At 43.9% G+C, this 13919-nt stretch overlaps 1 protein-coding gene across 2 annotated transcripts in view; it reads left to right on the forward strand.

The window, feature by feature from the left end:
* The window catches only part of XKR6 (XK related 6), a 212549-nt gene that overhangs the window by 180622 nt on the left and 18008 nt on the right, over positions 1–13919 (forward strand). For both annotated transcript variants that reach the window (XR_008822588.1, XM_056343804.1), the window contains exon 3: positions 1–13919. This exon is cut by the window's right edge. Coding sequence is in view for 1 of the 2 variants with exons in the window: in XM_056343804.1 (XP_056199779.1) it covers positions 1–965 (965 nt within the window). In the remaining variant the exon portion in view is untranslated.

The following is a 13919-nucleotide window of genomic DNA, read 5'->3' on the forward strand; positions in this document are numbered from 1 at the left end:
GTGTGTCCTCTGTGGCCTCCCTGATGTCCCTGGCTTGGGTGCTAGCCTCCTATCACAAGCTTCTTCGGGACTCTAGGGACGACAAGAAGAGTATGAGCTACAGAGGGGCCCTCATCCATCTCTTCTGGCGCGTCTTCACCATCTCATCCCGAGTTATTTCTTTTGCTCTTTTTGCTTCCATCTTCCAGCTCTACTTTGGGATCTTTGTAGTGGTCCATTGGTGTGCCATGGCTTTCTGGATCATCCATGGTGGGACAGATTTCTGCATGTCTAAGTGGGAGGAGATCCTCTTCAACATGGTGGTAGGGATTGTGTACATTTTCTGCTGGTTTAATGTCAAGGAAGGGCGGACTCGATACAGAATGTTTGCGTATTACACGGTAGTCCTGACGGAGAACGCTGCCTTGACACTCCTTTGGTATTTTTACAGAGATCCTGACACTACTGACTCATATGCCGTGCCAGCACTGTGTTGTGTCTTTCTTAGCTTTGCTGCTGGGATAGCTTTGATGCTGTTATATTATGGTGTGCTGCATCCCATGGGGCCAAGAGCTAAGATCTTTGCCAGCTCCTGTTGCGCCGAGCTGCTCTGGGGCATTCCTTTGCCCCCTGATGTTGAGCCCATGGCACCCCAAACCCCTGGGTACCGGGGGGCCCAGGCTACGCCCACCAGAGCGGTCACGGAGCAACAGGAGGAACTCACAGCTGACACTTGCTTGCCCGTTTTCCAGGTGAGAGCAATGGTACCATCTACTCCATCTGGGCGACCCTACCCCCCCGAGGGGCCTCTCATTAAGATTGACATCCCAAGAAAAAGATACCCTGCATGGGATGCCCATTTTGTAGACAGGAGGTTAAGAAGAACTATCAACATCCTCCAATATGTCACCCCCACAGCTGTAGGTATTAGGTATAGAGATGGACCTCTCTTATATGAGTTGCTACAATATGAATCTTCACTTTAAAGCTCCTTAAAGCAAAAGTAAAAGAGGGGGACCTTATTTTTGTTTACGGTAAACACAGATCATGAAACAAACACAAACCTTCAGATAAGCTTTCTTTCTGGTTGCTGTATGTATAAAAAAAAAAGATATTCTCTATGTTTTGTAAGTAAAAACAAAAAGAAAAACTTTTCTTTTGTTTTTTACACACAAGAAACAGTATTTCAACTTCCACACCTAGGATTCACAGGTGGAGAAGGAGGCATCTCCACATCAGTTTTATACCGTACACCAAGTGTAGAACATTATTTATGGGATTGGTGCTGATTGAAAAATAAAAAAAAAAACAAACAAACAAACCTACAACTGCCTTATGCCCTTAGGTGCTGAGTTTCATTAAGTACTGTCACCTTTCTCATGCAAAACTCTTTGATGATTACATGCCAGGAAAAAAACCAACCAACTGAAATGCAAACCTTAAAATAAAAAAAAAAAAATTAAAAAAAAAAAGGAAAAAATGAACGACGACAACAACAAAAAGAGAGAAATATATGAAAAAAAAAATCTTGTTGCTCTTATTGGATTTTGCAGAAAAAACCCAAATGTCTAAAGATAAGAAAGGAAAGCCAAGACACCCCCAGTGGAGTTTGATTTTTCCAACAGCTGAAAGACAAAATCAGGTCTGTAACTCAATTTGGCAATGCGTTTATAACACCATTTGGCCAAGCCTGCAACCCTTGACCAAGTCGTGTTACAAACGCAATCCCACCATGTAACCGTTTTCCTTGTGTAAACAGGCCATGCGGAATGGTCGGTTTGCACCAGATTAATGTGGTAATACAGTATCTGATCTTGTTTTGAACAACTGCACACGCTAAAGTGCCACTGTCCTCAGTGGAGTAAATAACACCCGTCTGAGCCCAGAATAAGGCCTGCCACCTTGATTTCTGGAAAATAAGAAATCTGCAAACATCGAAATTATATATACCAAAAACATTATCCTAAAGTACATTTACACATATCCAATAACTATTTCAGTAATAATAAAACTCAGCATAGTAGCAAAAAGCGAGTCAATTTAAAGGCACAATACTTGATCAGTGACTGGCGAAATAATTTGACCTACTGTATCATTTTAAGGCTGTGAAAGGCATACATGTATTATTTGTAATCTCGTGTAAGACCTGTCATGTCTCATTCAGTGCGAGCCTTAAAGTGATTGTAAAGCATCCTTCGTTCCATTTTGGGATTTTGGGGTTTTGATTTTTGTTCTGTTTTGTTTTGTTTTTAAGGAAAACAAAACATGAAAATCGGGATAAAAAAAAACACAAACAAACAACAACAAAACAACCAACAAACTTCTTCAAACGGTAATAACCTGTAAACTGACTCACGTCTCGAGATGATTTGGTGCTTTGTATTTTTGTTGATGTTGTTGTTGTGATTTAGCTGAGAATTCTTCAACTCGGTACATGTGGGGAACTGCTGATAAAAACTGTCTCGTGTCACCCTCTACTGTAAGTACATGGCGAGAAACACCACCAGAGGAAATTCAAGAGTGTAGTGAGAACATCGTGGTTTAGCTTAGCCTTCTCACCGCAAGGAGATGCTGCCACCTCTGATGATGGCAAAGCCTAGACAGTCACCTGCCAAGGGCTGTGTGGGTGTCTGGACGTTTCCAAACAACCCGCTCGGTGTCTGAACATTCACATCTCTCTGTTTCTGTGCTGGAATCTCTTGTTTCGAGTTAAATCACGGGTTTGCGTCTATCCAACACCCTTTTGCATTTCAAGAGTATTGCTCCTTTAAAGGAATATTCCCATTTCAGGGCATCTTTTCAATCCCACCATCCCTCTACTTGGGAGGGGAAAAACAACAACAAAATGAGAAATTTTTAAGTGAATGCTGTAGTATTTTCTGTGTGTAATTGCTATTTTTTATTCCAGAAATACTGTAACTGTCTAGGGTGCAAAACTCCCATGCTGACCTATTCTGAAGAGAAGATCAGCATGGGGGGGATATTTTTTAATTATGATTATGATTTTTTTTTTATTTGATGAATCAGTTGGTTTTTTTAATTATAATAGTATTTAAAGAAACTAGTACCAATTTTATATAACAGTTTAAAGAAGCTGAATGCTTTCTTCGCCTGAATATACCTGAAGAGAAACATTTTTTTCAATCAGTGATCCTTTGCAGTGTTCTGAGAAAATGTTGGGATTTCTTCAGTTGTTTCATTTTGTTTTGTAAAGAAAACTTTTAACTGGTGTCTATCCCTTTCAAGGAGGGCAGGACTCATTCACGCTAAACTATAGACACATGGCAAAGTTTATAAGAAGCCAAATTGTCACTGGTACTGTAATTCCCAGTCAAACTCCATTTCAGGCTAATGTTTCTGGGCTCTGATTGCAACCAATATGATGGTCACATTTTCGTGCAAAGGGAGGGATTTTTGTCTTGTCATCCCTATCTAAATTCCCAGTCCCTTGTTTACTGTGCACGTAAATACATATATATGTACACACACTTATATGTATTTGTGAAAAGCTTTCATTTCCCTCCTCCACTGTCTGTGTCCCATAACCAGTCCCTCCTCAAGTGTCCTACTAACATTTCACCCTGTTTCTTCCCTAATCAATACGCTGTCTCCATAAAAGAGAGGTAATTTGTGAAGTGAACTTGCTGACCCCAGCTACTGAGTCATAAAAACACAGAGGTGCCATCCTTGAGCAACAGGCCTGCACTTCTCCTCCCAGAACTTTCTTTTGTCTTACCTTTTATATTAGCGTAGACGTACTCTGATCCAGTTCCCTGAGATTCACACCCTCCACAAAGACTCTCCACGGTCCTTCCATGAAGACCTCACCTCTACACATCTGCATTTCATTGACAAAAGCATGAGAAAGGAATGGATGGCAAACAACCCTGCTGTTCCTCAGGGACCTTTTCTCCAGGAGATAGCATTCTTATTTTCAAAAGCACCATGAGAAGGTCCCCCTCCCTGAGCTTGTCAACCTTGAGGTCTGGTTTGGAGGTGTCATCCCACTCCCTGGCCACACTGAATGGCCGGACTCTGCAGCTTTGCACCAGGACAGTGAAATGAGTCAACGAGCCAAGGCACACTCACCAGGAGTCAAGGAGGAGACCCTTCAGTGTTGCCTCTCACGAGTATCTGCAGCCTGCCTTCCCTCAGGAACGGGACCCTTGCTCCAGACCACCAAACCAACAGCCGTCCTCTCCATCCCGTCATGGGAGCAGAGGGGCAAAACACTCTAGAAGTGACCTTACCTCTCAATGCAGTGCTAATTTCTCACAGCCAAACCAGCTTGACTAAGGGCTTGACACACTCCCGCTCCAGTCCTCCTTCGTGGCTCATGGTATGGATAACAACGAAGGCAGGTGCCTCCACTGCGTGTTAAGACTGTTTCATTACGCTTAGTTGCATAAATTTTCTGCCTCTGCTATTAGCTTTCTTTGAATGATATCCACTGGCATCTTGATTTAGCAAGAGATTTCCAGTGAGAGCCTGTGTCAGCCCTGAAGAACTGTTTCTCTTTGAAGGACTTCATTACAGCCTTAACGTAAATCATGTGCTCTACCACTGCACCCGATGAGTTCATGGTGGGCAGTTTGGTGTGGGAACCATTTCCTCTTGGGATTATCTGTGATCTTGTTGCCAAACAGCGCCTTTTGCCAAGCCAAGAGCTCAGGGAGGAAAATTACCCCCAGCTTTTTATTGGTACTAATCCCGATGCTCAGAGTCTAGTCCTCTCCCCCTGTTGTTTTGAGTGTGGGGTTTTGTTTTTTTTCCCCCAGGGTCTCTTTGATTTTTGCTGTGCACTTTGGCAGGATGGTCAGTGACTTGTTTGGTTTCACTTGGGTTTTAACGCTGCCGCTTCAGCCTGGTAGCTTAGTTATACACCATGTCACACTTTCTTGCCAGAAGATACTGCATGAGGGGTTTTTCAGACTGTCACGGAGATGGTTGAGTCCATATTTATTCACATCACAAGATCAGTGGGCAACTTCTCTGGCAGGTTTCTGCTGCTGGATTCACCCTGGGATCATCTAAACCAGCCAACTGTGCTGTGCCAGGGCAAAGCTGGGGCATGAGGGCTCCACCATCCCCGCTGTTCCATTGTTCAAAACTCCCTGGCATGGTTTTGACCCACTCCGACGGGGCATGGACGCTGGCCAGAGACCATTTCCAACCAGCAGTTTGGATGCAGCCACTCCGTATTGGGGGTGAAAGAGTTCAGTAGCGTGGATGTGGCCAGCACTTGTCAGTTGGCTTCATGGCCAGAATGGATCCTGGCAGTGCTTAACTTACTGATAAAGATATAACTGTATGCCACAGACCAGGATTCAGGACTTGGTGGAGTACATCCGTTCTGATCTGGCATTTTTCTATTTTCTGCCTGATTCAATGGACAAGATATTTTTTCGGTTCACATTGGTTCTTTTTTGCTGAGGTTATTCTGCAAACAGCGTCACTTTTATGGCGCTGATGTCAACCCATCCATCCCTCCATCCATGTCAGATGGCTAGCATGCTTAGCATGATAGTGCTATACATCTGTAGGCAGCTAATTTGGAGACAGGAATGATTCAGACCAGACCAAATCAGCAATGGGAATACAGGAAATTATAAGCTCTGAGCCCATGCCCTTGTCATGCTTTGCCACCCACACAAGGCATTTTTCATCCGCAGCATATCCAACCTGAACTGCAGAAGAGGAGCCAATGTTGTATAATTACCAGGGGAAAGTGCAAGCAAGCCACCAATTTCAAGTGTAAATATATATATTTTCAGTGTTTTGGATTGAAGCTAATTGTCTGCTTCATCCTATCCTTCTCTGCACCTGCCAAAGTATGTAGTCATTTGCATGTATTTTTATTTAAAGCTGACTAGATGAAACAGGACAAAATTAATTTCAAGCTTTAGTCAGTAGTCTGTTAAAACCTGGCTGATGCTGCTCACGAGGGGAGTGTTGTTATTGACTTTCAGAGAGTAATCATCCTGTGCTTTTCAGATATATTTTTATACACACAAGATTCACTTCACAATTTATCCCTGCTCCTCATTCCTACACAGAATGCATGACACACCTGTCACCCACATACCTACAGCATGACTAAACCTCCTGAAGAAAATGTGGTCTGAGGTTTGTCCAGTGTGATTCCATTGAAGCTCAGAGGTGCTTTGGAAAGGAAAACTTACTACTGTGCATTTGCAAAACCTTTTAGTGCCTGCTTGCTGGGCAGCTTGGGCAACAGACAATTTGGAAGCTGCCGGAGTCAGTGGAAAATTGTGGAGACAGGCTTTTCTAGGATATTTTCTTCTTTAACTGGGTTAGCTTTTCTCTGGATTCTGTTCAGATCAAATGTGGTCATGCAAAAAAACCCCAGAAAACAAAAACCCAAATAACCATGACAAAATAAGGTCTATGCCAATCCCCACCGAAGCTGCGGTAGTTGATGTTAGGTGGTAGGGATGATGTGAACTCTGTTGTGTACCCTTTGCTTGCTGAAGCTTGCATGTTGTTATTTTGGCAGTTGTCTAAAGCCCTGGGGCTTTGGGGATGGTAGTTTCCCAGGGTTATGATTGCTGTTTTTCTTTTTCCTTGGAGCTCAGGTGTATTCTGGTGCAGAGAATCTCAGCCTGGTTTGAACGAGAAGATTTGAGGCTATCCGAAATTGACGTGGGCAAACCTTTCACTGTGTGCAGAGCACATTTCCAGACCTTTGGGTACCACTAGAGATTGTTGCAATCCACTGATTTCTCCATGAGTACGTTCAGAATGGCTTCATTGTTCTGTTGTGTTTGAACTTGTGAATGATGTTGCGGCGGCTCTTTTCTGTTGAGGTGTGATGTGAAGGAAGGTGGGAGCCTTCCTGCTGTGCTAGAGATTGCCTGTGTTCAACCTTTGTTCCTCACTTGAAGCTCAGGCAGTAGGATAATGAGAAAAACAAGAAAATGAGATGACAGATAGCTGCATATGTCCCATAGGCTCTTCACTGATGAGGAGGGAGGCAATTGGTGACAATTAAAATACATCTGAATAAACCATCTGGACCTTAGTGTATATTCAGACATACACACAACCCAAGTGGAATGTGACATTGTTGATAAAATAATGTGAATATCATTTCCTGTTGGACATTAAAAAACTAAAAACCAAACCAAACCAAGAACCACAACAAAACAAAGCACTGGAGCAGACAAAAAGGATTTGAAAGCATAAACTTTCAAAAGCATAAACTTTACTTCCACCACCACATCCCCCTCCCCGCCTTTGGGACACATGCAGCAAAGCAACTGTTTGAAAACCAGGCACTTTGTAATAACGCCGAGTTATTTGCATTCGTGCGATGGTGTGTTTGTCAGATGGTCTTTTACAGTGAGCGTAGAAAGTGGCCACGGTCTAAAACTCATTGCAGATCTCTGGGTGATGGTACTCCTGGGTTTTGACCCCAGCTCTGCCACGAATTTGCTGTGTAACCTTGGGCAAGTGATTTAACCTTTCTGTGCCTACAGTTTACCCATCTGTACATGGGTATAATAATATTTACCTACCTCACAGGGGTGTTGTGAGGCTTAAGTAAATGCATGTGAGAGGTGCTGGAAGTGCGCCGTAAAAACTTAATTCTTGCTGGGTTCGTGCTGTTATCAGGAATGAGCAGTAAAGGGGCTTGTTACAATGCGCAGAAGGAAAACCTGCTGGTGCGTGCATGTGTTGAGAAAGTGATCTTAAGTCTTTTCTCTCCCCAAAAGCAAGGAATGGAGAAGATTGTTGTGCGCCAACTGAATAACCTTGCTTTCCTGGTCAAATATAATAGCACTGTTTGCAATATTATTTTCTTACAAAACAGGTGACCTTTCCCTTTTCCTTTCTGTTTCTGGAAACTTGAAACTAAAGATCACAAAAGTATTTCTGAACCTAACAGATTACTGACGAATACTTGAATTTCTTTAAAAGTTGCTCTCATCAGCCACGGTTAATGTGCACTAATCTTTCAGTCATCAGCTTCCATCTGAATACAGTGAAAAATTTGCTCACGCAGTTTTGGAATAGCCCGGACCTTATTTGGGAGGCTGGTATACTGTTTGCTGAGGACTCTTGTAGGCATGGGAAAACTAGAGTCTCAACCGATAAACACATTGAGTATTTTTTCTTTCTTTTTGTTTTTGCCTTTTAAGTTTCTTGACTGCCTAAGACAGCACAATAATTGCAGTTTACTTGGTTGTACAGTAGCTTTCTTTTGAACTTTTTCCTTACCACGAAGGGCGCAGGTGGGTTGTGAAGGGATAAGCTAGACTCGACGCTGCTCACGCATGACTCTTCTCAAAGTACCGACTTTCCTGGAGAACAATCCGTGCCACATCCAGAGAGACTAGACCAGGCCTGCCTTCACCGTCCTCCACAGGCAAAACTTCCGTTGCCGTCCACGGGAGTTTTGCCTGTTGATTCTGTGTCCATCAAGGTGGATTCATCCCTGGTTGAACCCAAAGACACGCGGGCAAAACCCAGGATAACTTTCTTTAGAATGAGGGAAGGGATAGAAAGCCTGGCGGGGTATTGTGGTTTTGAGCCAAGTGTTTCTCTTGTCTAACTGTCCTGACCATGATACGATGTCTCTTTCAGAAATGCAATGCGAGGCAAGGCTCCCTGCTCCCTTTTAGAAAAGCCTTTTGAAGCCTATTCATGCACTCCTTACTCAGGCAAAACTCCTGGGTTTTGTTGTTGGGTCTGGTTTTCTCTCCTGAGTAAGGACTGTGAAATCTGGCCTGTTCTGGATAAGGGGGTGGTGGTTCAGGCGGCCGTTGTCTTCTCTAACCCGAGACTTGCCTTGCATGAAGCAAGAACGAAGCTAGGAAACCCTCCTCCTCCAGCTCTGTCTTGGTCTGCCATGTAACTTCCCTGAGTCTTTTCTGCACCCGCCGTGGGGAGGTAGTTCGAAATCTTCTGGCTACATGGGCCAGGCTCTTCTATGTGACTAACCAGGCAGCTGCTTATCTTCCCGCTGGGGCAGAGCAAATTCAGAAGCCCTACTCTTGCAGATGGGCTGCTGCTCATCTGCATCACCTTTGGGTCTGCTCCTTCCCCATTCTTCTCCCCAGCCATTTATTTGCCCTGTTTTAAGCACTCAGCTCGGTGCTTCTGGGTTCTTTTTATTGCTTCTGTTACAAAAAAGATTGAAGCTGGGGAAAAATCAGCAATGTAACTCCTTCGGTGCTATGCTAACTGCTTTGTTCAACCCAACCAAATGCTGGCCAACATATAGATTTTCCCTAAGAAAGCATCACACATCTGTGTCTTGAACAGGGATGAACTGAGAGGGGTGAGAGAGGGCAAGTGTGGTTTTGAAAGCAATTAAAGTCTCATGTGTATCTAGTAGACAAAAAAAAAAGATGTAAACGCAGACTGCTTTCAAAGCTAGCTGTCACCCACCTCATAGAAGTAAATAGGATATAGCCTATAAGGTATTGAGGGCATTATATATATATATATATATATTTATTTATTTATTTTAAACAAAATAAAAAAGACAGAAAGTTCACCTTATCAATAAATCGCCCTTTAATTTTCCTGAAAATGTACTGTTCAACAGTAAATACACCTGGCTGTGGTTGCACCCAGTCGTTTTACTTTGACCCACTTCAGCAGCAATGGCTACTTTAACTGCAAAGGTGAAAAAGCAGGAGGAGAGCGAGAACTCCTCCTGCAATATATTAGGCCTGATGGGAAGTGGGTGGCTATGAATTTTCGGGATTAAAGGGACTAATCAACATGTATGTCTGTGTCTATATACACAGTCCTGTGGAAATATAGAAAAGCATACATGCCATGTTACTGCAACAGTATATATGTTTTAATATATATGAACACATTGTGAATTCCAAAGGGCTTTTTGAGATGAGGAAGGTAGTTTCTGGTGTGAGGTGCTAGCAATTTGGGATTTGCAAGCAGGGTTGAAATAAATATTTCTTGTGTGGTTTTGCTGGGTTTTTTTTAAAGTAAAAACAGGGGCAAAAGACCATCAGAAGTTTAAGGCCCTTCTGAGGAAATGTTGTACCACCTGATCTTCCACTTCTTCAGACATTTGGAAGCCAAAATTGGGCCAAACGCAGTGTCAGTATAAATCAGTAAAGCTCCATTGATGTCCAGGTGCCTCCTTACACTCCCTATGCTAAAAACAGTCATTTCTGCTGGTGCTAGGGATGCCCAAACTGGGTCCTACTGGGTTTTTTTAGAAAAAAAATTACTGTTTTTTTCTATAATCTGTGATAATAGATTTCTTGTTTGAGCTTGTAGATTTTGTCAAAACCCAAGCAAAACTGGGACAAAATCAGTAGTTTCTTTCCAGGTGGAGCCATCTGAGTGTAGCACACCCCTGACCTACATGGGGGCTTCGTAGTCTCCGGCTGTAGCTAAGGAAGAGATGGTTTCCCCTTCCACCAGGATCACCACTGCCCTGAGAACAGCCCTGCTAACACACGCAGCCAACTGGGTCCTCCTTCGCAGGGATTAAACCCCCCAAATCTGATTTCCATGCCCTTAGAATTGAAACGCCAAAAGCCACTCAAAGGGAATGATTATTGTTTTCTCTCCAGATGTCATTCCCGCTCATCAGTCACAAGGACAAGCAGCTCACATTTTCCTCTCTAGCTGTATTTACCGATAAAACTCACTGCCAGTGCCAGAGCCTCCTTCCCTCAGACCCAGCTGAACACCACCTGTGTGCCGCCCCCGTCTTTCCTCCCCTTCTTCCACCTTAAAAGCAAACACTGTTTTCCTCCCTAAGTAGTGAAGAGCCAGGACAAATGCCAGCTGATTACACCTGCAATCTGTTCACTTCAGGATTTTATTTCAGTTTCTGAGGGCGTACGAGTACACACAGGGACACGCACCTGCAGAAATTTCCGTAGCCTGAAGTTGAAGCCGCTTGACTTCAATGGACCTGCTCTGAGCTGGCACTGCCGCAAGGGAAACTACACACCAAGTGTTCCCCAGGCGACCCCCCTCAAATTACCACAGTTTCACACCATTCCCATATAACCTGTTTCTTTTCCAACAATTTCTGAAGCCTGCGTATCAGTCAACAAATTTATGATGGAGAAGTAATAGGGAAAGTGGACTGGTTCACACTTATCCATAGACCTCCAAGTACAATTCAAGCAATTAAAAAAGCCTTAAATTGGGTGTAATTGCAGCCATTTGGAGAAGAGCCGTGATGCGTCATTTCTAAAAAAGTGTCTAAATAGGTACTGGAGCCAAATCCCTTGGACCCCATCTTTTCTGTGTAGGGAGAGTGAAAGGGAAGAGATTTTACATTGAACATCAAAGTTTGCCATTAGCTACCAAATCTGCCCCCTCCCAAAATGGATCTAAAACTTTTTTTTTTTAATTTGGTGGAAAACATTTTTCTCTCAGAAAGAAACCCAACGGTTTTTGCTAATGTTTCCACTCTGCAAACTGTTTTACCATTCCAGCCTTTTGTTCCAATGAGGAATGGGAAGTAGTTTCAAAAGTAGTTAAATTACTCAGGGAGGGACTGTTTCACATCTAGGTCTGGTGACTTCCACTCATGTCATCGGGCCAAGTTCAGACCATTTCACTAAAACCGATGTAATTACCCAGTATGAAACCAGGATGAGATAATAGTTGGGGGTGAAGCCCTTGTGTGGTCTCCTGTGTGTTCCGTATCACAGGCCAACAGTGATCAGTGATGTGAACCTGACATTGCACGCTCCATTATGGAGCTGTTCCCCTAAAACCAGGATTTTCACAATAAGGCTATATATTTTGGAGGCTTTGAATGACTTTTTTGATTGCAAGGAAATTTCATCCCTTTGGTGTATGTATTTTTGAATGCACTGCCATATACAGGAGGTAAAATCATGGTGCCTGAAAGACACATGTTCTCTCTCCATCTCTGCTATGGGCTGTTGGTTGGTAAAGCTGAGGGGATTTTAGGATTGCCACTGCTGGCAGATGTAATATATTCCCTCCCTAGTACCATTGGCCTGTGCTCCAGGGCATGTGATATTGAAATGGTCAAGCTGTTGCCTAAGTCCCATCAATAATTCCACCTCCAGCCCTGGATCTCTGCCACACTCATCCCAAGTGTTGCAATGTGGGTTTAAAGGTCCTTGTCCACCCTACAAAAGTGCTGGGAAGACAGACTAGTTACATACTTCTTGTAAAGCTCTTGAGCACCTTCCAATTGAAAGGAATCCTGAAATTCCATGGTATCCTCTCAAATTAGCTTCCATCCTAGGAGCATTTTTGATTAGTGAATTTTGATAGTACTGGAAAATTGGCACAGCCATGGAGAACAGCACAATTTAAATACTTGTATTTCAGAAGTGGCACTTTTTCCATAAGCATTGAAATTTGACTAATCATTGCTGGAACTCATTGTTAGCGTTCAAAATGCAGAAAATACTCTTGCACTTGATTCCTCAGATAAACAAAAATATTCAAATTCTCCAATCACTACAATGGTAAAAAGAAGCTATTAAAGCAGGACACCTGGCTTTTTCTAATGTTTTTGAATGCAGTAACCTGTAACCACTGAATATTGTCCGTTTGCTTTGCAGTAGGTACACTGGGACTGCAGCCAGGCTTAGGACTCCTTTGTGCTCAGCACTTTACCAAAACACGGAGGGACATGGACCTGCCCCAAAAGAGCTGGCAGTTTCACCGGGGTTGTTTGTGTGACCTTGAGCAAGGCATGTAACTGCTCTGTGCCTCAGTTTGCTCGTGTGAAACGGGAGGTTACACCTCACAAGAATGATGTGAGGATTATTTAGTCAGTGTTGGTGAAGCGCTTCAAGACCTTAACATCAGAAGTGCTGTGAGACAGTGGTGGTGCTGGGCAGAGCAGGACAAAGCAATGCATCATGTCACCTCTCCTTTGTCTCCATGTATCTCGGCAGAGATGAAGAGGAAGGCTGATCTGAAATCGGGTTTCTCTAGAAGAACTGGCACAACCCAGCCAAGATGCCACATTAAGCTTTTGGGGAGTGCTTTTCTCCATCCCCTGAAATGCTCCGCTCTCCCTTTGGAAAGCATTTAGGGAAGTCAACTGAGGAGCCAGGGGTTTAGCACAGTCCCATTGGGTCATGAAGTTGGAGAAAGCAGAGCTGGAAAGAGCATGTGAGTCATCGGGTGCATTCCCAAGAGCTCATGCCACATGCTTCCCCTTGTCTTATTGTCACCTTAAATCCTGTCTGGTTGGAAATCTTCCAAAGAAGGGGTTTGCTCACCCCAGACCCTCTTGATCAGGCATGTTAGACAGAAATAATGGTCTCGGTTTTCCTAGTAAGAAGTACATTTTTTGTTAACTAAGTTGAAACTCAGTCATGCCCATGCCTTGAATCTTGCCTTAGTAGCTGAATTCAGCCCATTCTGGACCCAGGTCATTCATCTGAAGTTGTCCTTCCAGTGCCATTCTGACCCAGCGTGGCTTGCAGGTTTAGATGCCCATTATCCAAGTTAGCGTCAAGGATCTGCCAGTTCAGCTGGGAGAGGCTGGCTCCTTCCTAGGTCACTTCTGCACGTGAGCCATCCTTACTGGGGGTCTAGAGAGTCTGTGATCCAAATCAGACCCCCAAAAGTCGATCTGAATGAACAAGGAAAACTACTAGTCCTGCCACAGGCAACTCCTTTTCTCCCTGACAGCAGTGTTTCAACACCTTATCTAGCTTCTGCCAGCAAGCTGCACGCATGGTGCTTGGGAGACACAAGGACTGCCAACAACCCCTGCTCTGAGCTGGCCGAGAGAAGCGGCCGAGGGCAGACCCGACCCTCCTTTATGTCCCATGAGCATGTTTCTGCCGATCCTGGCGGTGGTGCCCTTGATTTAGTGCATTGCTGCCAGGAGCAGGGGCAGGTTGCTTGTCAGTAGCTGTCTGAAGCACAGGGGTGGTTTAGATGGGCTGGGCTGACAGGTGTCAACACGATACAAAACT

This window comes from Falco biarmicus, chromosome 6, assembly GCF_023638135.1.
Source record: "Falco biarmicus isolate bFalBia1 chromosome 6, bFalBia1.pri, whole genome shotgun sequence".
NCBI classification, from domain to species: Eukaryota; Metazoa; Chordata; class Aves; order Falconiformes; family Falconidae; genus Falco; species Falco biarmicus.